The 24,928-nt window shown below is 48.6% G+C and overlaps 1 protein-coding gene across 1 annotated transcript; it reads left to right on the forward strand.

Moving 5' to 3' along the window:
• Positions 1 to 577: 577 nt before the first annotated feature.
• Positions 578 to 24,735, forward strand: STK32A (serine/threonine kinase 32A). The gene is made up of 13 exons (XM_027902389.1): positions 578 to 631; positions 3,092 to 3,257; positions 7,070 to 7,125; positions 8,313 to 8,464; positions 9,982 to 10,155; positions 12,224 to 12,261; positions 17,143 to 17,232; positions 18,424 to 18,521; positions 20,281 to 20,397; positions 22,265 to 22,390; positions 23,392 to 23,520; positions 23,863 to 23,927; positions 24,165 to 24,735. The coding sequence occupies exons 2-13, from the start codon at positions 3,206 to 3,208 to the stop codon at positions 24,256 to 24,258; spliced, it is 1,191 nt and encodes a 396-aa protein (XP_027758190.1). The 5' UTR covers positions 578 to 631; positions 3,092 to 3,205; the 3' UTR covers positions 24,259 to 24,735.
• Positions 24,736 to 24,928: the final 193 nt, after the last annotated feature.

Below are 24,928 nucleotides of genomic sequence, written 5' to 3' on the forward strand. Positions count from 1 at the left end.
AAACGGTATGGACAATGGGGTGGGAAATGTGGTGTGTCTCTTCTTCTGGGACCCTTTCATCGGGAATGCGGCCGCGCAGGGGCGGTGCCGTGACCCCGGGACTCGGCCTTACCAAAATCAGAGTGACCTGGGCTGAGCTCGGATGGGACCCCGCTCTGCTCCGGGGTGTGAGCTGTCCCCCAAGGCAGGTGTGTGTGTGCGTGTGTGCACCCGGGCACGGGGGGCAGAGCCCGGCCCTCCCCTGGCCAGAAGCGATAAAAGTCACGGCACGAGGCTCGAGGAGGAGAAGGGATAACCCAGGAGCGAGGGGGGCAGAGTGGCTCGGGCGGTGGGGTGATCGAGAGGACTGTCCTTGCCCGCCGCAGGGCGGGGACGGGGACAGGTCCTGACGGCGCGGCGGCGTGTCCGTGGCGCGGCCCCACGCGTGTCCCGCCCGCGCTGCCGCAGCTCCTCCCGCCGCCAAAGGGGGTCTGGCCGGGCTGTTCCTCTTCCCCGGCTGCTCCGCTCCTCCGCTCCCGGTTCCACAGCTCGGGGCTCCTCCGCTCCCGGCTCCTCTCCTCCCGCACGCCGGTGCTGCCCGGGCCGGTGGCTGCTCTGTCCCGCCGCGGACCCCGCGCTCCGCTCCCCCAAGGTAGGCGCGTCCCCGGCTGTGCTCTCCGGACCCGGGATCTGATCCGCTGCCCCGGTGGCGGGGCTGGGCAGTGGGGACCATCGCTCGCTGCTGGCCGCAGCTCGGGAGATGCGGTGCTCGTCGGCGGCAGCTCCGCTGCTGCCCGCAGTGTGTTACGGGCCGGGGGTAGCGCTGCCAGGGGCCCGGCTGAGGCGAGGAGAACCTCAGACAACACCCATGGCACTGACGGTGACACCCATGGCACTGACGGTGACACCCATGGCACCTGCTCTCGTCCTTCCCGAGCGCCGCTGTGGCCGCGGGGGAGTTCAGTCATCAGTTTCCCTGGGACCGAAGCGCAGGGTGATGTCCCTCCTGGCTGTGTCACCGTTCAGTCCCAGCCGCTCGGCAGAGCCGCAGCTTCCTCCCGAGCGGCGCTCGGGCAGCGCAGGGGAGGGGGAGAGAAATTGTCTGTGAACCCTCGAAGATCGCGGTCCATTTCGAGAGGCTCAGCAGTCCCCACCAGAGGGGATGCGGCTGCTGCTCATCCTCCGGGTGCGCGTCCAGCCCTTCCCTCAGTCCCGCTGCGCTCCCTCCCCCTCAGAGCACACCCTGCTCGCGGTGCGAGCGCAAACCGCGCAGGTGGCTGCATTCCTCTGCTTTGCTTTGGGTTTACCTTCACCTTCGGGGCTGGGAGCCGGGATCGACCGCCTGCCTTCACACCTGTAAAATTCCCGCTGACGAAACCCCGGGGACAACGAAGGTCCGACTCGAGCATGATGTCAGAGTGGAAGCATTAGTAGACTTGGCCCAAGGAAAATTATTATTTTAATAATTTTGTGACTTGCAGCGTGAAAGAGTAAAGAATGTATCGTTACGGTACCCCGGGTACACTTTGTAGAGATGCAAATCATTGTAATTAGTACTCAGATTAGCTTAACTTCAAGGAATACCTGCACTCCTTCCTCGGAACTTGTATGTATTGATGTATTTTCAAAAATAAATTCAGCTCCAGACTGCTGTGCAAGGAAGTTTCCTTGAGCATCTGAGCTTGGCTGACATCAGTCAGGTCACCGTGGTGTAGAAGCAGTGGCATGGGAACCTGATTTATGGCTGTTACATCTGAAGGTCTGTTTTTCCTCTGAAGAGTAAGTTTTGCGGCTAGAAAAGAGGTGCTGGTGTGGCTTTGTTTGAAACTGAAGGCTTAGTCTGTTCCTTTCAGAGGCACTGATAGGGATCGTAAACGTTTGCTGCTTCATTTGTTTTATTGTTGGATCTTGTTTCAGTTCTGAGATGGGAAATCAAGATTTTATTTTCGTTAGCGTGAGAGAAGGAGCTGGGTGTGCTGGTGTGGGAACTCACAGCATCCCATGGCAGCCCTAGTTCCCAGTAATTCTCTTTTCTCCGACATACATTTTATGATTCCTCCCTTTTCTGGTTCAGTAACGTGATTTTGTTACTTCAAAGTAAAAAAGTGAAGCTGCTCAGTAGGTGTTTTCAGACTGTAGATCTGAGAAAATGTTCAATGAACAAACAGATGCCCTGGAGAATGATCCGGGTTGGACACAGTCCAGATCCTGATGCACTGTTACTCCCTCATTTTATTCTTTTAGGGCTTTGTACTTCCAACAAGAAATAAACTTGTATGTCAGAGGGATGTCAGTATCAAACCCAAGCAAATAAAGGTGCTTTGCATGTAAATGCTTCAAATATAAAGTGGCTGCTGTACCCCAGGGGGAGCATTCAGGCTCTCTCAACTGTCACTGAACTCTACAGTCCTACACTCCAGTGTTCCCATTCGTGTCAGGGGAGACTGGAAAACTGAAACCTGTGCTGTCTGCTAATGACAGCTGTCCCTTTGCAATGGGAGAGGAAAGCCAGTCACTGCAGCCAGCACCAAGGCAGAAATCAGGTTTGCTTTTTTGTTCATAGCTCATACATGAAATTTTTTTTAAGAACTTGTGTGATAACCTTGATTTTACATGTAATCTTTTCAATTAAAAAAAAAAAAACCCAGAATGGTATGAAAGGCTTGTGTAATAGCTTAAATCAAAAAGCTGACACTTTGAATTTCTTCTTCTGTAGCTTTTATCCTTCCACACGACCTCAGCAGTCAAAAGTGCCTTTTGACTCTATCTAGCCAAGTTACTATGTCCATTTATTTTGGATATTGACCTCACTGCAATTAGTCATCACTGACGCTACAAAATATGTGTTGGATAATATGGCAAACACGAGCCAGATCCTCGGATCTTTGGATCTGCTGCTCTGTTTCTACCCTTCCCATAGCTTGCAGCAGTCCTGGTCTGGGTTACAAAGTTATGGTGTTACTGGTTTGCCTAGTAAATTCCATTATAATGTGCTTTTTCCCTGACACTCAGTGTTTCCCTCAGAGCAGTAAACCTCCAGTGAGAAGTCTGTCAGCTCTAAATGTATCTTCATCGTGAGCGATGACGAGTTTTTGCCTCCTGCCCTCTCCAGGATGCACCATCAGGACACCGCCGAGGTCTGCTGGGATTGACCCGCAGTAGCACCGTCCCAGGGCTGAGTGGAACCAGAGGAGTGGGAAAGCACTGAGCCTGGGCTGAGCACACCATGGGGGCAAACACCTCCAGCAAGTCACCACCCTTCAGTGGGAACGAGGATGGTGAGAACTTTTCCTGTTTGTTCTCTGGGACCGCAGAGTCCCCAGTGCAAGCTGTGACTGTGAGGGTTGTGGGCAGCGCCTGAGGCTGCAAATACCCGGTAATGCTGGGGCAGCAGGGGTGTGTGGAGGTCAGCAGCAGCACCAGCACCAGCAGCAGCGTGCCCACAGTCCCTGCAGAGCTGTGGTCTGTTTTTTGGGGTCCTTTTGCCTCCCTTTGCAGCAGCTGGCTCTGGGAGCAGGACTGTGAGCAGAGCTTTGGTGTTGAGGTGTCCCTGGCACACAAAGGCAGGGACAAAACACTGCTGCTCTGGAGGCTGGGAAGGTTTGTTCTGGAGGTCCCAGCATGTGGAGGACCGGTAGGAAATGTGGTGGGAAGGTGGCTGGAGCAATGTTTGCTCCCATGGGTGTTCCTGGTGGCTGCCCACAGGCGCTGGGAGGCCAAGCCTGCAGGCTAGGTCGGCTGGAAAAGGGGGGCTGGAAAAGTACTGCTTGGAGCAGTATTGAAGGCCAGGGTCCCTGTGCTGCCAAGATTATAGACAGTCATTAAAAGATTGCTCCATAAATATATTTGCTGTTGCATGAGTCAGCTTGCTGACTGCCATATGGGCTTTTACCTAGGTACAACAACAAGATGCATCTGTAGATAAATACAAATACATATAATTAAAAGTAAAATATAGAAGGACCTGGATACCCCATCAATGCTTGTCCAATGTGCCCCGTGGTGCCACTGCAGGTCTGTGGCTGCTTGGCTAGACCAGCTGCAGTTTTCAATTTATTAGTGTAACTGCTTGCAAGTTTTCTTTGTTTTTCATATTTTTTCCCAGTTGCTGTAGTGCAAAAGGAATCTGTGCTGTGAGGTTTTCCTGGAGATTTTGTTCCTGGTGCATCTCAGTGCTCAGTTTTGGCATCTCTCATAAACAACCATGTGTGCTTGCTCAGAATGATGAGCAATTCTCCTGTTCCTGACCACCTTGCTCAGGGTGATGTGCCCTGGCTGTGGGATTTTCCTGGGGTTGGCTGGTCTCTGCTGGATCTCTCTCAGGGTTTGACGTGGTTCACACAGCACCAGCTCCTGCAACAGAAACACAGCAATGCCAGGAAAAGCCCCATCCTGACCATCCTGGGTGGTTTGGTGTCACTCTGTTGGGCTTCAGTGGGCTCAGGGCCACCCTTCCACGCTGACACAGCATCCAGACTAGTGCAGTTCTGCTTCCATGGCCCTGCCCACATTTAAAAAGTGGTAGCACATTTTTTCTCTAATTTGTCTTGTTTTAATATCCTGAGGGGAGAGAAATCCATCTGGAACGGAGATGTCCTCTGTGGAATTTTCCATTATCTTGCAAATCAGTGACCAGAAGCTATATCACCTTAGATGTCACAATCTTGTCCTTACCCTAATTTCAACTTACATTGTAATTAAGTAAGAGGTGCTGGGTACAGCAGGAAGCAGCACAGCGTTCCATGGCACGAGCAGGTCCCTCCCCCCAGGCTGTGGGCAGTGGGGACCAGTCCCACCTCCCACCTGTGCCACAGGGAGGCTTTTCCTTTGGGACCTGTGAGGGTGGATGGAACAGCACAAGTGGTGTGGGTGCTCCAGTGCCAAACCTAATGATTCTGGCTTATTTTCCCAAATTGCTGTTGCTATAATTTCCCTCATTTCTGTGGCACCATGATTTTTATTTGAACTTTTGGAAGGGCTTTGTTTGCCTTCAGCTGAAGCAGGGTGAGAGTACTATTTTTCTCTCAGCATTTCCTCTGATAATTGTGGATAATAAGCAAGTGAGCTGAAAAGAAAATGTAATAACCAGACAGAAGGTTCAGGGCTACAAAGTGATCTGACTCCTGGCATAGTCAGGATGACACCATGTGAAAAGCCCCGTTTTGTTTGTGCTGTTCCTGTGCCCAAGGGTGTGGGAAGAGTCCTGGGGTGTAGTAGGTGAGGACAGTGGTGGGGTCAGAAGGACACACATAATTCCATGGTCCTTCACTGGTGCCCTCTCCAGCCCACCAGCGGCTGTTCTGGGTTTAAATCGTCCTTGGACCAAGCAGAGCACCAGCCGTGTTGTTGTTCCTCTGCCTGGGTCTGCACCGTGTCCCACTCCCCGGGATAGAGGGACTGGCATGATCCCTGAGCAGCAGTACTTGTTTTCCTGAGGCTGCAGAGCAGAGGAGGGGAGGGAGGGAGGGAATATAATGAAAAGGAGGGAAATCATGGTGAGAAAAGGAAGGGGAGTTGTAACACAGGTGGTGCTGTGCTTGCTGTGCTGGGGTGGCAACAGGGATGGGGGGACCTGAGCTCCTGAAGCACTGACTTTGCTTGGCAGATGAGCTTGGGGACTTTGGCAGGATTGGTCTTTGTTAAGGATTTTTTTTGTGGCTGGTTGGGATCTGTACTTTTTAATCTAAATATTGTTCCTTGAACCTCAGTTTAGAAATATGATCCCTGCCTACAAAACAGTGTCTCGTGATTATACCCCAGTTGCTTCTTTATGGCAATTGTATTATCTTCCTCTGCATCTCCTAAACACAATTTGTCTGAGTTGGCAGAGCACATAAGGTTTTTCTCTGAAGGGCAAAAGCTTTGGCTTTTTTCTTTGCTTTAGATGCCATCAGGCAGGGAAATGCAGCTTGTCAATTCTGTAGGGTGTGGATTCAGAACAAACAGCATGTGTTTGGTTCCTGATTTGGACACCACAAACTTCAGTGCTCTTCAGTAGCTAGACTCTGGAATGACTGGCTGTGAAATGGTAGGAAGGCTAAACCAGAGAAAGGTTAAAATGTACCTGTACCTAGTTTGAGAGTCTTAAATAAAGTTTGTAACCTGGGTTTTTTACACCCAGCTCAGTTACAGGCCCATGTTTAAAATGTTAGTGAAAACATCAGTGTTAAACAACAAGGAGGCAGAGGGTGTGAACATGCTCCTGAAAGCATTCCTGTAAAGGACAATAGGGATATAGGGGGTGAACATGCAAAAACTGGCTGCTGGTCTAACTCCTCTGGATTTGCTGCTGTTCCAGATGTTAATGCCCAGCTGTTAATGCCATGGTCTGCCCTGCTCTGCAGAGCCCCATGTGGGGTCCCAGTGCTGGGGACCAGAGATCCCCCTGTCCCCACAGCCAAGGCTGCGTGTCATGGCACAGGGCTACTGCAGCTGACCTCTCTCTGCAGCAGGCACTCCTCTCATCCTCCCCTGCAGGTGATAAGCATCTTCACCCTCCCTTTTTGTTCTGCAGGTACCCTTCTCTCTGATGGTCTCACTGGCAAACAGATCCACTTAAACTCAATCAGCAGCAGCAGCTTGTATCTGCTCTGATAGTTGCAGCTGTTCCGGGTTTGAGAAAGGGCATAAAAGCTCACGTTCCTTCCAAGTGCTGTATCTGGTCACAGTAAACTTTGCTTTGGTTAGACTGTGCCATCCTACCCAAAAAGGTAATGGCAATGTCTTCACGTGGTAGAAGGGTTTCATGAACTAAGCTTTGCATTTGGTCTCATCAGGAGCAAGATGAGGCTGATATTTCTAACAGGCAGGGCAGGAGGGCAGAGGGAGAACATCAGCTTGGTGATTCCCTGCCTGATCTGCCACTGGCAGAGGCTGACCCGGGGAATTTGCCTTTGCAGCTGAGCTGGAGAGAAAAAAAGACCCTGTTAAATGCTGAGTTTAAGTAACACCCAAATCTCCAAAAGAAACAGAGTATTGCTGGGTTATCCCTCATTTTTCTCAGCTCATATGGGGAAAAAGTAGAAATAATGTGATATCATCCAGTGTTTGCTCAGCCATTTAATATTGAAATGTTTCCTCTTTCTTGCAGTTACCTTCGACCATTTTGAGATTTTGCGAGCTATTGGGAAGGGCAGCTTTGGAAAAGTGAGTGTTTTGGGAATTAATCACTGTGTGGACAGCTGGAGATGTAACTGGGAGGAAGTGGGTGAACTGGAGGCTTGCATGAGAGCACAGGACCAAAGCCCTGCATTGTCAGTGAGCCTTGACCTGAGTTTCAACTCCTGGTAATCAGGAAGGATTCAGAGCTCGATTCCTCATCCATTCTGTAGCTACAAATTATATTACAGGAGATTAAAATGAGAAATTGATCAATCAAATGAACTGAATTTCATTATGTTTCTGAATAGCATTTCCTAAGATTTCCCAGCAAATCAACACTGAACATCATGATGCATATTTAATAAAGATCTACAATCAATATGAAAGCCCGGCAGGGTTTTTAGTATGTTAAATGTTTCTCTGTGAGGCACAGTGTTTGTTATTAAGCATCAGGTTTCGGTCATGCATTTTATTGTCATGCTGCTGTGGAATTTGCCGCTTGTATAGGCTGACAGACGGTCATTTGCCTCTTCACAGAAAGGCATGCTGATGCCAGAAACGGGATGTGCTTGGGTGCAGAGAGCAAAAAAACTCTCGGACAAAGAGACAAAGAGATTTATCTGGAGGCAAAAATAAAAGTTTGACTGAAACTTGCAAATTCATCCCAACTGTTGCTTAAACAAACACGAGCCACCAGAGCTGAGCACTCTCACGGGCTTGGAGGCTTGCCTTGAAGTCATGTTTCTTGCTAGATTTGGGGATATATAAGAAAAGTTACAATTCAAAGGCCAGTATCCCCCAAACAAAGCCCAAGATTCACTGTGAGCTGAGTGAGGAAGGCGAGGATCAGGAGCTGCTCCCAGTGACTGAACTGTAGTCCTGTGGTGGAGGGGGGCTCTCACTCCTGAACAGCAACTAGTGTGGGAGGGATGGACCCGACCATGATCAGTGAGTCAAATTAAATGAAATGTTGACTTCTGTGCCATTCCCTATCTCCCATCTTGTGGTGATAAATTCATTCTGCTCACCCTCCCCACAAAATTTCTCTTCAGGTGAAAATTAGGCAAGAGATTCCTGGGCAACATCCAGTGTTGCGACATCTGTGCATGCAGTTGTGCCTTGGCAGTGTGGGCTCTGCCAAAGCCACTGGAGAACACTCGTGTCACTGGGTTTTACCAGCCCGAATTAGCTGACAAATCATCTCTGATTTATCCCTTGATTTGCTCTCCTAGGTCTGCGTGGTGCAAAAGACCGACACCAAGAAGATGTACGCCATGAAATACATGAACAAACAGAAGTGTGTGGAGCGTAATGAAGTCAGAAATGTTTTCAAGGAGCTGCAGATTATGCAGGGTCTGGAACACCCCTTCTTGGTTAATTTGTGGTAAGAGGTGGTTCCTTGGTTCAGTGGTCGAGTCACTACAATCAGTTACAGACACCTTTGAGACCAGACCCCCCTGGTCTGCTGCAATCCTGTCCCTGGAGCAGCTGATGTGTTCTGCACACCAGGGCTCTGGTCTCAGGGGAATCCTGTTTAATGAAACAAGCAGTGATCTGTCTCCCTTGTTCCCCCAGACAGCACACAAGAGTTTATTCACGTGTTCCCTTGCAGTGCCCCCCAGGCAGGTATTGCCCGTCACCATAACCCACCTGTATTTAATGGTGCTCTTTGCAGCAACAGCAGCTCCCAGCAGCAGCGCAGGATCGATGGCCAAGCAGGGCTCTTTGCAGGGTGTCCCTTGGCACTGCATTCTTCTTAATTTTATTAGGACACCAGTAACATTCCAAGTGGTGTGAGCTCATACACCGCGTGATGGAGTGGCTAATATTCTGTAGTTATAGGAGTCCTCTGGGGTGGTAGGTAATTACATTTATTGGAAATTGGATTTAATTTCAGAATAAGGTAGAACTTATCGATGCTAAACACAAGAAATGAGGCTAAAACACATTGAAGATCACAAATCTTTGAATTACTGTTCCTTTCTGAAATCTCCTGTAACCTGAGTGCTGTTTGGTGAACTCTCAGGATTTTGCTGCAGCTGCTGTTCAGTGTTGTTCTCAGTGGGGTGTGAGTGGGAAAGGTGCAGCCACACCTCCCAGGTCATATCTCCATGCTTTGCTTTCCTACTTGAACACAGTTCCAGGCAAAGCTCACTCAGCAGCTGAGAACTGACCAGTGTGTGCATATGTACAGACCTGTGTGGAGCAAACCACCCAAGTGTCCCTGTTCTTGCCATGCCTTCCCTGGCCTCAGAGTGACTTTGCCGTTCCTGTGGCTTTCCTGCACTCTGAGAGATACACAGACTATAAGCTTTGTGTGGAGCAGTGCTCTGGTTTGTGGTGCTGCTCACCCCATCCAGCACTTGGTGTGTTGGTAAGGAAAAATCCAGGAGGAAAGGGCTCATAGCTGGTAGTCTGCCCCTCTCAGAGGGACACTGGGTAAACAGTCCATCAAATAAGGTCACTTAAAGAGGACTGGCAGAGAGCAGCTGCACCCCTGGTGTGCTGAGCACATGGGTTCATGGACAGGCTGCTGCTGGGAGAGCTGGCACCTGACAGAGAGACCTGAGGGTCTGGCCAGGGCTGTGCTGGGCCAGGGCTCCTCTGTGTTGCTCCTGTGGTCACTCCCCACAGGTGCTCAGAGAAGGCAGAATGTCTGTCTGGAGTTGTCTGTCTGCTGTGACTCCATTATGAATCAGAGACTAAATTACTGTCATCACAGGTGTGACCATAGGATTTTAGTCACAGTGGGAAATGGAGCATGGAAAGGTCATGAAATTTTAATTTCTCAAGTGAAAAAGTTCCAAGAAATGATGAGTATTCCCAGAGGTACCACATGTCACTTTATGACCTGTTATTTTTCGGTGTTACCATCCCTGAACCATGGGTGTGCTGTTTCAGGTACTCATTCCAGGATGAAGAGGACATGTTCATGGTTGTCGACCTGCTGCTTGGAGGGGACCTGCGTTACCATCTCCAACAGAACGTGCGGTTCCAAGAGGGCACAGTGAAACTCTTCATCTGTGAGCTGGTGCTGGCCCTCGACTACCTGCAGAGCAGGCACATCATCCACAGGTCAGCTGGGACCTCGGGAGGGCTGATGGCCACAGGCTGCACTGGGGAAAGGCTCGTGCCTCTTTGATGTGAAATGACAAATAGAAGTTTCAGTGCTAAACAAAATATTCTCCCATGTACATTTGCTTTCACAAGGCTTCCCCAAGAAAAGCATTTCATATACAGCAGAGAGCGTCTGATTTCTCCCTCTGGGGTAGCTGTGAAATATCATATTTGATTGTCTGCTGATCCTGCAAAAAGCAGTCTCTAATAGGTTTAATTAGCTGTAGCTCATTAATATCTGTTCTGGTCCAGGGAGGGTAGGTGTCAGCACTTGCAACTCCCCCATGTTCACACTTGGAGGTGTCTCTCTTTGTCCCCATCTCTGTACCACTCCAAAATACGTGGAATTGGCCCAAACACAGCTTTTTTCTGTGTGAAGTAAATCCCTTTCTAGGATTTGGCTACCAAGATTTCTCATGGCCAGTGAAAAAATGTGTGTGAGCTCTTGCCACACCTTTGAAGACCTGCAGAGTAGCAGAGGAGGAAGAGCTTTCCCCTGACTGGGAAGCAGGGTTTGGCTCTGGACAGAACTTGCACGGGTCTCTGCCCCAATGTGAATGTGAATGTGAAGCTGTAGGTGAGGCTGCAGTGTGCACTTCGTGCAGCTGCATGTGTTTAAGGTGAATCAAGTACAACAAAACATGTATGGCAGGCTGTAAAATTTGCAAGTTATTTAATTAACACTGTAATGAAAGTTGTTTAATTAACACTGTAACCCAGTGGGACGGTATTAGCTAGATAAAGTGACTCAACTGAGTCAATTAGAGCTGCAACAGCTGTAATTGGGAACATCAGGAGACAGGGAAGCAGTGGCTTCGTGTGGCTGAACAAAGCTGTGCAGAGACAGCAAACCCAGGCTGGAATTATTTCACACCTAGATATAAAAGAATAGGAAATATTAAGATCTTTTAGGTTAGGAAATGGTATAACCATCTTACTGTTCTGGTGTAATTCCAGAGGCTGCATGTCAAACTGAGGGAAATCAGAAAAAGCCACATTAGAAATTAAAAAAATAATAATTTTTTAAAAAAATGGAAACAGTTCTGCTGTGCTTATGGGGAGAACCAACCACTTACCTGACACAGCTCCATGCTCTGCTAATGATGCCTGTCCCTGTGTTTACCTGGGTGATGGGGATGGCACCAGGAAGGAAACTGGTGTTTGTAATCCACTGGAAGTAATTTGGGTGACAGGAGGCCAGAGAGCTGTAAGCTATTACATGACAATTAAGTATATTGTGTTTTCCTGATTCCAGGTGGCTCGGTGAACTCAAACTGTATCTTAGGGATCAAATTTTCAAAGGCAAAATCCTAAACCTGCTCATTTCTTCCCTTGGAACCCCTGGGCCTTGTGGGGAGCACCAGCTGGCACAGGGTCACTGTTCCTGCCCTGTGGCTGAGACCTTCTCCCTGGGGCACTGAATGGCATCAGTTGGGCAGGCACTCAATGGGGGCTGGTGTAATGAGCTCATTAAAGCCAGGTAATAGCTTGTAAAGTCACTCAGGTGGACACAATGGGTGTATCAGTGTATCAGGTGTACCTTTCCTCCCTTTGGTAAAGAGTTTCCCTACAGCGTTGCTATAGGTATTATTTTGTGGTTCTTTTTACTCAGGAACAAAATCCATGGAGAACATGTTTGTTTCTAGACCAAATATGTTTAAAATAATTTAATTTGTGCTGAGTATTCCATTCTTGACAGAGTATTGAAACAGGTTGAGAAGTAACAGGAGGAAAAGGATGAAAAGAAGCTCTAACTTAACTGTGGGTGGACTCACCTGAGTTCTGCTCACCCCAATCCCTGCAGCCTTCACGGCCCTGGCCCTGTACCCACTGCTGCTGGTGCTGTTTGATTAGTCACTGTCTAATGCCTAAATCAAACAGGAACATCGGAGCTGAGAAGCCCCGAGGGCACGGTGTCTCTGGCAGTGTGTCCCAGAGCCTGGACTTTCCTGCAGTGCCTGCAGCCGTGTTTCCTGACCCTTCTCTAGGCTAATGGCTGTCTCTGCTTCTCTGCTTTTTTTCTCAGAGACATCAAGCCCGACAACATTTTACTGGATGAGCATGGTAAGTGCCAGCTGCTTTGCTGTTGTGTGTAAGCATAAAAGCAGAGTCAGAGACAGGAGACCCAAGCTGCAGTCTCAGTGCTTGCTGGTGTCCTCACTTGGTGTTGCTCTCTTTCCCTCAGCCCAGGTGGGAGTGGTGCTATCCCATCCTTTTGTGCTTCTCTTGCTTTCTGAGTGGCAGTGTCTCATACCTGCAGGGCACTGGGCACCCTGTAATGCTGCTTCTGGGGGTGCCTCAGTGTTTAACCAACACCTCCTTTTGCTGACTGACCTGATGATGACCCTACAAGGCACTGGCAGGGACCCCACACTGGTGCTGCTTGGGATCAGTTGCTGATTTTAACATTTTCTTGGGCTCTTGCTTAAAACTTACTCAAAATGCATTGTTTGAAGGGTGATGCTTGTGTTACTGCAGGGTTTGTGTAGTGTGTGCTCACAAACAGAATGAATTATGGTGCAACAGATAATTCTTATTCAGGTGTTTTCTTTTTCCTTGAGCATTTGGCACTGGGAGGGAGCTCCAAAGAGGATTTAAGGCTGGGTATGTTATAGATGTTGCTATCAGTTTTTCAATAGTGTTTCCCAGGCAAAACCCTTGACTATATTCTTGCATGACTCTGTAGTCACACTTTTTTTCCCCAGCAAACGTCTCACAGTGAAGAGTTTTCCAATATTTAATAGCTTGTAACTCATTAGAGGAACACTTTGTCATAGCATATTTTTTGAAAAAATCCTTGTAACTGACTTGTTGTGAGAAATCTTAATTAGCAGCTACAGCAAGGCAATTGAAGAGGAAAAGTCAGTGCAAGGAACAGGCATATCCAAATCTATTGTCACTTCAGAGGCTACAGCAGAGATGCTGCATCTCTCAAGGGAGGCATCACCTGGCTCTGTGTGACCGTGTGTGTGACCAGGGTTGCCTGGCAGCACTGAGCCCAGGCTCGATCTGTTTGCATCCGACCTCTAAGTTCAGAGCACTGGCTGATTATTTATTTAGGAGCTGGAAGCAAAGCAGCTTTACCTCCAGGGGCTGGAGCCTCTGTCCTGCCTCGCTTGGTCCTTCTCTGGCTATTGCCCCATGCTCAGCCCATGGAGAGCATTGACCTCACTGATGTGCTGGGGAGCTGCTGTGCTGGCACTGCTGGGGCTCTCTGTGCAGGGCTGTCTTTGGTCAGCCCTCACTGGCAGACACTCCCCAGAGCTCTGCACCCCTCAGTCTGGGGTGACACAGCCCCCCAAGAGGAGCTGGAATCCCTGTGGCCATGGGAATGTAGGTCAGCCCTCCCCAAAGAGGGAAAAAAACAGGGGGAAAAGCTCTGCTCTTTGCAGTTACATTCAGTCCAGAAGGATGCAACCTGCAAACTTCTATAATGACACTGCAATTCAGGATTAGTTTTGAGCCTACTCCCTGTTCAGCCAGATGTTTTACTTGTGTTTTGCAGAGGTTTCAGTTTTTTCTGGAGACATACCCTTGACTCCAGTGTCCTTCTCTCTTTGACTTGTAGTATTCCTATTTTCATCTATGGCAGCAAAGGTGTGTCCTCCAAGGCATGCAGAAAGCTTTGGTCACACACAGAGTTCAATTTTTTCTTGTCCCCAGAGTAGCTGTTATTGTAGCTGCATGTTTATCTATATTTAGCCTAGAGGATCGTGGTTGTTTTTCAGTATCTCCTTCCCTGTGGCGCAGAGCTGCAGCTCCCCATTTTCTCTCCTCTCTCATCACCATCCCACTTTCCCAACTGGGACCACAAAATAGATGCAATTTGCTAAGACTGATTTTTTTATGATGTTCTTGATTGGGTCCAGTCCCCTGAGAATATGAAGTACCTGAAGACCTTCAGCAAGCAGACTTCAGTCCTTGATTTTTTAGGCACCTTTTGCCCCCTAACTCTGCCCTTTGGCCCATCTCCCTTTCCAGCTGTGAAGCTCCTTTACAGCTTTGATTCCTTCACATTTCAGGTTTAAGTTTGGAAAGGCCCTCAGCTCTGTTGCAGAGCCTAGCACCCTTTTTGTGGGTGTTAATGGCCAAGGAGGCTACGGGAGCCCTCGTGCACATCACCTGATCTTGGTGCAGGAGGCTGGTTTCAGTTTTTCTTGCCTTTCATTATGCCACATGTTGGTTGAAATGTGTTGTCCTGAACTGACTGTCACGAACTTGACACTCACCTCTCGCTCTCGCCTCTGTCACCCCCAGTTGGTGACACATCAATTCCAGGCAAGGAATTAACGAGAGCCATAAATAAAGTGGAATATCAGGCAAATGCCTTTCTGTGCAATAAAAGAGCCGTTGTTCAACATCAGAGGTTGGGATCAGGTCCCCCAGGGAAAAAAATCCCCAGCAGATGACACCTCCAGCAGTCATTCCAGGCACAAAGTGATTTCCTCTTTTAAAGACACATCTATCAATTTGGCTCAGTGACAACACAGCTCACCTGGGAATGAACGGATATAACAGATGGCAGTTTCTGGGAATTGTGGCTAATTCATCAGGAGTTTTTGACCAGGTCATTTGTCTAATAAAATTGAAGAAAGGCTCAGTTTTATCTCTGGTTAAACAGAGGATTTTTGCAAGAGCCCTCTAATGGCTGTGCTCAGGATCCTGTCTTGTACTGCTACTGGAAGGTTCTCTAGGGCAGTGCTGTAATGGGTGAGTTATGCCAGTGCAGGCATGGCATGTTTGCTCCCTCGTCTCAGGTGAGAAAGTTAGGGCACAGGCTGTCAAAGAGGCTCCATAGCTCCTGGGGAGGCTCCATAGCTCTCTAATTTCGTAGCCTTTAAAATGTTTTCTTAGTTGAATCTACAGAAACCTTGCATCTTTTACACAAGAGGTGTTCTAGAAAGGTGAAGGAATTATGAAGTAACAGAAGTGCTGAATGCAATAAGAAAATTGTTTGCCTTAAGGCAAACCCAAGGATTGGTGTGGCAGTGCCAGTTTCAGGCAGGCTGGGCTTGGGGAACTGCCTGCAATTAGAGATGCTGAGCAATCAGGAAAACACAAGCCTTAAGGTTTGACCCTAAAGCCCAGCAGCAATCCCCAGTACATCCCTCGTGAGCACCAGTAGCTCCCAACACGTTCTGTCACGCTGCCATCACTGTTCAGCCTTGTCATACTGCCCTGAGCCCCTTCCTCAGCCTCACTGGCTGGATTTGATCATTTCTCAAGTGGGCTAGTTTGTAAAACTTGTGATTTGTTTGAAGTGAATAATTTAAAAGATGGATCCAGAGGAAGGCATGTTTGTGCTTGGAATATCAAATTCTTAATAAGCCTTTGTGATTCATGTTTATGAAAACAGCTCCCCACAAGGTGGAATGAGAGCTGAAGGAGTTGAAAGGAAAAACAGCACAAAGATGCAGGAGACATATCCAGGCAGGGCAGTTGGATGTCATTCTTTCTCCCAGGTGCTCCCCAGAGATGTGATGCTGCTCTTTAGTGGGCAGACTGTGGGAGTGAGTGCTGGTGGATGGTGTGAGCAGCAGGGAGGAACACGTGCTCCACAGGTCTGTTGGGGACTATGTGAGGGGCGAGTGCCAATGCCTGGTTTGTGCTCTGCCAGCAGTGCCACAACTCACCAGGATGTGGGTGTGATACAGAGGTTTCAGGTGAAATCACAAGTTTTAGTTCTACCCTCCACATTTTCCCAGCTAGATCAGGTATTTGCAGCAGGCAACTGGTATCACTGCTCTCACAGAGCAGATATATAGGCACAGCTGTAAATATTTACTGAAATGCTTACAGTGTACAGACAAGAAAACAGGAGTTCATTGCCACAGCATCAACTTTTAGACCTATAAAGGTGATGTTATTCTGCTTTAACTCAGGAACTAGAGCAGCAGTGGATTTCTAGCTGTTTGAAGCTAATGACTGAGGAAGGTGTTGTCACAGCATCTCTATCAGCAAAAGCCACTTTACTTCGATCTCTGTGGTTAGAGAAAACAGCAGCAATCCAGCTCCCCTCTGTTACTGCTGAGGGGGCAATGAGGCTGCAAAACACAGCACACGGAACAGCTGATGTGTTGATAATGAGCTCACCTTTGTCAGGGGTGAGCAGGCTCAGTGCCTGAGGAGCAGATGAAGGAGATGGGGAAGTGGAGCCTGGCTGTGTTTGATCTGGAGAACTGGGCTCAACTAATCCACAAGTTTCAGAGAGATTCTCTTCAGTGCAGCCAGCCAGGTCTGATCACCTGTTTCTCCATGTGGGGCTGCTCTGCCCCCTGACAGCGGTTCAGTGAATGGGGAATAATAAACTGAGTGCCTGAAAAACCAAAAAAGGCAAGTAAGAGTGTAGGAAGGAGCTAGGTGGGAGCATTGCCTTTCTCATCCCCCTGTGGATCACATCCACCTCTTTTATTTCCTTTTCGGTTTGCAGGCAGCAGCTGTGCACATTATAGCTGTGGCAACAGAGCCCATTCCTACCCCAGGGGGTTTCATGATGTTTGGATTTCTGTGCAAGGCTGTTTTGCTGGCTGCCAAAGGTGTTTGGTTCCAGACAGGAGTCATCCTCTAAAGAGGAAAATGGAGGGAGTGCTTAGTACCTGGAACACCAAATGGAGAGCAACTAGAAAGCCAAACATAGGGATTTTTTTTTTAATTATTTTTTAAAACATAGTGGAATTTTTTCCTGTGAGAAAAGTTCAGTTCTCTTCCTCTCAAATTTAGGAAGACTCAAAACAATCGTCACTAAATTACTTCTTGAAGAACTCCCATTTTTTTGCTCCCCGAAGGGAAAATAAGGGGATATTTGAAGTAATAAGACATATCTGCAAGCAGCCTTCAAGCTGAAATATTTTCTGTCAGTTCTCCCACCAGAATACTTTTTTCCTGGAAGCTCCTTTCCATGGAGTATTTTACTTCATGTTTCTGACTCAGACCTCTGTCTTTCAGGACACGTGCACATCACCGATTTCAACATCGCCACGATGCTGACCAAGGAGATCCATGTCACCACCATCGCTGGCACAAAGCCCTACATGGGTGAGAACCAACACCAGTTACATGTTCTTGAATTACCATTTTATGGTGGGACACAGGTGAAGTCCTTTTTGATGAGGGTTTGGGCTCTTTTCTTCCTTGTCTGTTCCAAAATATACATGTTGGTTTGAGATAAGGAGCATCCCGGACAGGGGCTGTGGGGCAGGGACAGGGAATGCCTCAGTGCAGCTGGGGAACGTGCACCCTGTCCCTCTATGAATCCTAAATGCAGATAGACTTGAGTTACACTGCAAACACAGATTTCAGTGCCATGATGCCATGCTGTACAGCATGGGTTTGATTATAAACTAAGATGGTTGCACTCTGGAGATCCCCGAGCATTTCACAAGCAGCAGTCACGCTGTGTAGCGATGATGAAGTGCTCCTGCAACCCTTGAGAAGGGAAAATGAAGCACAAAGGTTTATATTTGGCCCCTTAGTACATCAGCACAAGCCTTATGCTGCTGCATCACTAGCAATAATTTGAATTTTTATATAAAATGGCTGCTCTGAAAACGAGCGTTACTCTGTGTTTAGGCCAAGTGAGTGGTTGTAAAAAAGCACCGCTCCTTGTTTGTTGGTTTTAGATCAATTTCTTCCTCCCAACTTGTACAAAAATTCCGAAGTTTTTTTTTCCTTTCTCTCAAAAGGGAAATTTATTGGCTAAGAAAGAACATTTCAGTCGGTACCTTCCCCCTAGTTTCCCATTAAAAGCTGTGGCTCTTGGGCTTCCTTCAGTTAAAATTTGTTTTTCCCTGCCAAGGGTGCAGTTGGCACCACGTCTGCATTTATGCTGCATATTAATGTTCCCAGAGAGCTGCTTTCATTGATGGTTGAGACTGGATTTGGGCTCTGCCAGATTGAACTGCTTTAAATATGAACAAAGAGATGAGTGGGATGGGAGCAGCTTCCCAACATGCAGATCTGCCGAGCGCTGCTGGGGCACAGAGGCTTCCTGGAGCACATTTACTATGGATGACGGGCAACGCCTGTGTCAGTAAAAGGAATTCATTCCTTTTGGGCTTTGGGGGCAGAGAAGCACTGAGAGGTTCACGTGCAGGGGACTGTGGGGCTGCTGAGGACTGCTGGGTGCCGCTGGCGCGGGAGTGTGGCAGCACGGGAGGGGCGTTCTGTGTTGCTCATTCCCCCTTGGGATTGCAGCAAGGCAAACTTTCTTTTCCCTGTGTTTCACAGCACCTGAGATGTTTAACTCCACAAAACCCACCGGCTACTCCTTCGCCGTGGACTGGTGGTCACTGGGAGTCACTGCCTACGAGCTGCTCAGGACCCGGGTACGTGTGCGGCTCCTGGCCTGGCTGGCTCTGTCCTGTTGGGAATGTTAATGCTTTATAGCAGGCACAAGAGGGCCAAGCCAAATTCAACATTTTAGGGGTTGTTACAGCATAGGAAGCAGGGACTATATGTCCACCATGGCTCCTGTGATGGCCAAGAGCTCAGAGGGGCTGCTGCAATACAGAACACCATGGGGTGGTGGTTCCCCACTGCAGCTGAGGGCCTCTGGGTTGGCATAAGCAGGGCAAGGCAAACAAGGAACAGCTCCTGAGGTCTGGGCTGCAATGTCCTTTACCTGGAGCTCTCATCCTGCAAGGAAAAAAGAAAACTTGAAAGAAAATCTCATTGCTATTGTAACCGTACTGAACACTTGAAGCAAATGACGGACAAAGCCCAATCCCTGTCTGTGCTGTCAGGGCTCTGCTGCTGACACAGATAAGACACAGATAAGATTGGGGGCCTTGTAGACAGACAAATACATCAGTGTTTTGCAAGTGTTGTGTAAAAAAAGTGGGACAACATTTTAAAAATTACGTTCTTTGAAACAAAAGGAGAATGTAATTTAAAGAAGAATGTTGAAAATCTTGTGAGGCTCGGAAACGTCTTTCAGTATGAGTATGCAAATATTTTTTTTAAAAAAACTCTATCATAAGTCTTTGCAGAATGCCTAAAAAATGTTTTGCCTAAGAGAGATTTTTCAGCTGAATCTCTGTGTCTCAAATTGTGAGGGATCATGTTAGCAGACATTGAAGGGATGTGTCTGTCTGACCTCTTGGGTAACTGAAGCCACATCCCTGTAAACATCTTAATGTAATATTTGAGCTTTCCATTTATAATGGTAAATGAATGTCAGGACTGTGCATCACATTGATTTTTGAGTCGGTGGCACTGTTTCCAAGGGCAGGAGCAGAGATGGCTTTGCATGCTCACACCTGATGGCACAGCCACGGCGAGAGGGTGGCACCTGGGTGGCTGCCGCGCGGGGGAAGCGAAGGGAGACCTTGAGGTCCATCTAGTGTCGGCACACGTCAAGCACACTGCACCTGATCTGATCTCACTGTTTATAGCTACCATTTTTTGAATGTGCCTTTAACGCCCCCTCTCCTCCCCCTGATATAAGGTAAAAATCCGGTAATCAAAACTTTTCCAGTGGAAATACCCTGCCATCGTAAATTGTCTCTCCGGGTAAGGCAGCAGTACTGTTGTAGGTGGGAGATAAGCAGGGAGGTGCTACTCCATCCCAGTGCTATGACACCAGTCACGGAGCAGAAGGGATGGTCATCTTGCAGCCTGGAACTCACCTGGGGCTGCTTACCCTTCCCGGGACATCCCCTTCTGAGCTGACTTGATCAGTGGGAGAAATCCAGCTCCTTTTCACTAGCATTGTCCCCAGTGTGAGTGGAGAACTGAAAACACTGGCACATTTTACAGGGAATATCAGGAATGCTCTAAACACATCACTGTGTGTCATAGCCTCATAAGATATAAACACTGATAAGGCTAAGCAAACTCATGCTGGTTTTAGTTCTGACTTCTGGGCTTTGCTCTTGCCTGTCCCGCTGTTAAATGTCCAGTTATTAGCATGGACCTTGCTGATATTTTGTTTATTTCAACTAAACCACGGTCACACAGGGAGAGATGTCCCACGGGAGACTGGGGACTGGACAGAGAGACTGTGCTATGCTCTAAACAGATTTCCTAAGGAGTCCTGGAAAAAGCAGATAAATTCAGGTGTTTTCCTTATGGCGTTTCCCACAGAGGCCGTATCACATTCGCTCCAACACCTCCACAAACGAAATCGCCCACGTGTTCAGGACAGCCAGGGTGATGTACCCCGCCGCGTGGTCCCCAGACATGGTGTCGCTGATCAAGAAGGTGAGGTGGGCGAGGGGCTGGGGTGTGCCCAGTGCTCCTGCCACTCGCATTGCACCAGAGGGGAGTCCTTGCAAAGAGTGTCCAGGCTGGAGTCAGTGACATTTGGGTGGCACTGTGTAATAAATGTCAGTGTTTGGTGCTCAGCTGCAGGAGGTGATGGCAGTGAGCAGTGCTGTGTTCCAGGCTGGCAGCGGTGACAGCTGCACCTCCTCTAAGGACATGGTAGCCTTCACATCCAGAGTTTCCTCTAGCTCTCTGGAATGACCTAGCTTAGAAGCAGATATTGACATATGTGTCAATAAGTTTAGCAAAAAAAATTATTTTTATTTTAATCCTCAAAAAAACCCATTTTTCCCAACAGTGGAAATATTTGCAGGAAGTGCTGACACTGTTGAAATCCTTTGATGCCATGTGGTTTATGCGCCACTGCAATTTTTTTCAGTAGAGCTTCCTATGCTGTAATAACCCCTAAAATCTTGAATTGCTTCAAAATCATTACTGGAATCATTTTGAAGCTGAAATCCCATCTGAAGTGAAGCCACAGCTTCAATAAACAAGACTGTGGCTTGACAGTGTCAGACGCTGTCTGCACACAGCGGCAGCAAAGCTGAGCACTGACCCCTGCACAGCAGCACAGGCAGCACATTTTGGGAATGCATGTAAATAATTTTCTAATTTTCAGATCAGTGTAGGCCATAAAGTAGTACTTAATGAAGCTTTCATCTATTTTTTTTTCCAAATAGTATGTGTAAGTATTCTGTCATTTCTAATGAAATACTCTGAAACATTTTTATGAAAAGAGGCCATCAATTCTTTGCTGAGACAGAATCACAGCTTATTTTCCAGCAAGAAAATTGAAGAACATTTCCATTTGCTTAAAATTCAGTGAAGCCAGTATTTCATTGAGCTAACAGTAATACAGGGATATTTACTGCAGCTGTCCTCTGTGTCTCTGTGCTGAGAGTTTTCCCCTGGAACCACCGCATGCTGCAAGCCATGGAGGCTCCCTTGTGAATAAATAATGCAATGTCACAATTATTTAAATTTCCCAGTGCCCCTTTGCATCTGGTTTAACAGCCAGATGTATTATATATGAGGCCAACTGCGGCTCCTTCCTGGCTCAACCATCCCCTGTGGAGTTGTGTATTTATTAGCGTCCGAGGCAGATGTTTGTCCTTGCAGAGCCACAGGGCTGGCGTTGGGCTGGAGCCCAGAGGGACCCTGGTGGTGGGGACATCGCTGTGTGCCCAGCTGCACATCAGCATGAGGAGAGCTGGGGGGGGTCACTGTGTCCACACCCTCCCCAGAGGGTTTGGATCATCTGGTTTTCCTGCTGCATTTTTGGACTGCATGTTCTCAGGAGTTTATGCAATGTATAAGCCGTGAACAGAGACAAACCTCAACCCTTTCCTTCCACACAAGTAATTCCTACAGCAATGTTAAAAAATGATGAAAATAAGCAGTGTGAAGGCACACTTTCACGCTGAAATAAGAATATTCCATTAGTAGAGTGAGAAAATGGATGTTTAACTGATACGGTAATAAATGCAGAACACAAAGGCCTGAGTTTAACTCCCCATTCCAAACACTTATTTTTAACCTTGGACAAATTGTCTAATGCCACTGTACTGCCTCAGAGCCCGCTTCTCCAATGCGGATAAAAATCGTCCATAAAAATAGGAATAAATGGAGGTAAAGCTTGTGAGCCTGTCGCATACCATGGTGAAGAGACTCTGAGCCAGAGCAGCAGAGAGGCACTGGTCCAAGTGATGCAGTGTCACTGGTGCCACTTGTTCCTCAGCCCCACTCCATGGAGTGTGTGCCCCATGGGGATGGTCTCATCTCTTCCCTTTAACTCTCACTGCAGTTGCTCGAGCTGAACCCCGAGAAACGTTTTTCTCGGCTGGAGGACATCCAGGCCTTCCCATATCTGTCTGATGTGAACTGGGATGCTGTTCTGCAGAAAAGGATTATGCCAGAATTCATTCCCACGGTAAGGTCGTTTGAGCATAAAGGTTCCCAGTGTGCCCAAGTGTCATAACTTGTCCTCACACCTGGCACTGGGACATGGGATGTTCTGACAAACTTCCACTGGAGTATCAGGTGTCACAAGGGAAAAAGGGAGACCAGGGCAGGGCTGTCACTTCCCTGTGGGTATAATAAGGAGTAATGGTGGTGGCTGCAGTGTGGGTGCCCCAAAATTGATCTGCTCTGTTTATATTGTTCCTGGAATTTCTGGGTGCAGAATTGGTGTTACAGGCTCTGGGCTGGGGGTCCATGTGGGATGGAACATGTGGGCAGTGCCTGTGAGTCGTGCTCTGGACAATGCTGCTCCCCACATCCAAACACCCAGCGCACAGGAATGGGCTCAGCAGCAGCCTGGAGATCACCCACCATCTTATGGGAACTGTTTCCTCCTGTAATGCCTGCCTTAAGTAGCTCATTATTCACAGTAAATAGCACATACACTAGATTAGTGTTTCTGAGCCTTTTTCAATTGGATTAAAGCAGCACACAAGTAACATTTTCCTTATGGAGAGCAGTCCGAGGGCTGTCGTGTGCAGTTTTCAGCCACACAGAAGCTGAGGTAAACTGTGAATATTTGTTAATTGTATGTATTTCCCTCCCCTGTGGGTGTGATTCTGTATTGCTTTAAGACCAGTTCTGCAGGTTGCTGTGCTGCTCCCAAAGAGGCACAGCCCAGCCAGGACACTGTCCTCATCCTCATTGCCACTCTGAAGCCACCAAAGGGCAGAGGAGAAGCAGGAGCACAGAAAGAGCCACTGTCACAACTTGAATATTCCCTCTGGGAGAAGGGACTGATAAAGTATGGCAGGAGTACAGCAGTTGCTCTGGGTGCATGTGCAACTGTAATTAGTGTACCTTTTTACAAAATTCAGCTCTCAGGTGCAGTCCAGTTTATGACAGGCTCTCAAGACAGGCTCTCAAGACAGGCTCTGACTACTTATGGTTGCCTTTATCTCTCCCCTCCAGAAAGGCAGACTAAACTGTGACCCAACCTTTGAACTGGAAGAAATGATTCTGGAATCCAAGCCTCTTCACAAAAAGAAAAAGCGCTTGGCTAAGAAGGAGAAAGACACGGGCAAAAGCAATTCCTCCCAGGTGAGAGCAAGCAGGTACAACCATGTGGTCAAGGAGATCTCTCATTTTCCAAGGAAGATGATTACCATCTAGCAAGACCACAGCAAACTGGTTGAACAGAACATTTTTCTCACTTGTGACCAACTTTATTCCTAAAACTCTCCTGCATCTTCCCTGTGGTGGAAGGCAGAATGTTTAAGCACTGGTTTAGTGCCTTAATGCCATTCTCCCCACTCTAGGGCTGAAGATGCTCTGTGCCTAAAGATATCGCTGTGCCTCCTTGAAATTGCCCTTGCAATGTCTTTCTGTGTCAGCTGTGAATTTATTCCCCATCTCTTTTATTTTTCCATTCCAATGTGAAAGGCCAGCCACATCCAGAAGCACCTGGAGATGCTCCAGAGGGACTTCATTGTTTTCAACAGAGAAAAGTAAGTTCTGATCCAGAGGCAGAAAAAGGGGCTTTAGCCCTTGCCAAAGCCTTTGACAGGTTTGAGGGGTCTAGAGCTGGGGGGGCCTAGGACTGGGAGGGGCTTAGGGCTGGGGAACCCCAGTTCTGAGGGGGCTCAGGGGGCCAGGGAGTGGGGTCCTCCCAGGTGGTGCACCACTGTGGGGTCTTGGCTCTGTGTGGGCCCCCCCCAACTCAGCTGTCCTTCTCTGTCCCCAAGGGTGAGACACCACCAAGACAACATCCAGGAGACCACACCGCTGACAAAAAGCGGAGGCACGTACAGGGAGGACAACCAGAACAACAACCTCTGAGAGCAGCACAGCCCCTGCAGGAGACCTCCCCGTGGGGCTGGGGCTTGCCCACCCACACACTGTCACCGTATTGGACCGTGGACTCGTTCTCTGCTGCCAGGACCCTGCCAGCAGCCCAGGGCACCAGGGGGAGCTGGGGCACCCACCACCTCAGCCTGCCACCCCACAGCCAGAGGGTCCTGGGTGTGGGGAGAGGCTGTGGGTGCTGCCTTGCAATTTGCCACAGTCAGCTGGACTCAGATCCTATTGTGCTGCCTTTCCTGATGGCAGGAATGTGACCATGTGACAATGGATGAGACAGTATCCACCCTTCTGGCTTGGCTGGCCGGTGCCACAGCTCTTGGTGCCACCTGTGCTCAGAGGTGCCACTATCCTGTCAGCTGCAGTGCTGGGGCCACAACAGCACCGTGGGTGAGGGCCCTCCAGGAGCTGGGACTCCGGCATGGATGGGCTGCTCCAGGTGGAAGAGGCGACTCCCGGGTGCGCAGTGACAAAAGTGGCCCTTGCTTACAGACAGCTCCTGTGAACACCCCGTGAAGGTGGGCATGGGGGTCTGGAAGTGGCAATGAGCTCCTTCCTTAGCTGGGAGGAGGCAGCAAAGGTTTCCTGTCCCTTTCCCTCTCCTCTCTCCACATACCCAGCAGGGCTGGCATGGCCTGTGTGTGCAAAT

This window comes from Empidonax traillii, unplaced genomic scaffold (genome assembly GCF_003031625.1).
Source record: "Empidonax traillii isolate 1590-97213 ecotype Southwest subspecies unplaced genomic scaffold, ASM303162v1 scaffold22:size5013007, whole genome shotgun sequence".
NCBI lineage: Eukaryota > Metazoa > Chordata > Aves > Passeriformes > Tyrannidae > Empidonax > Empidonax traillii.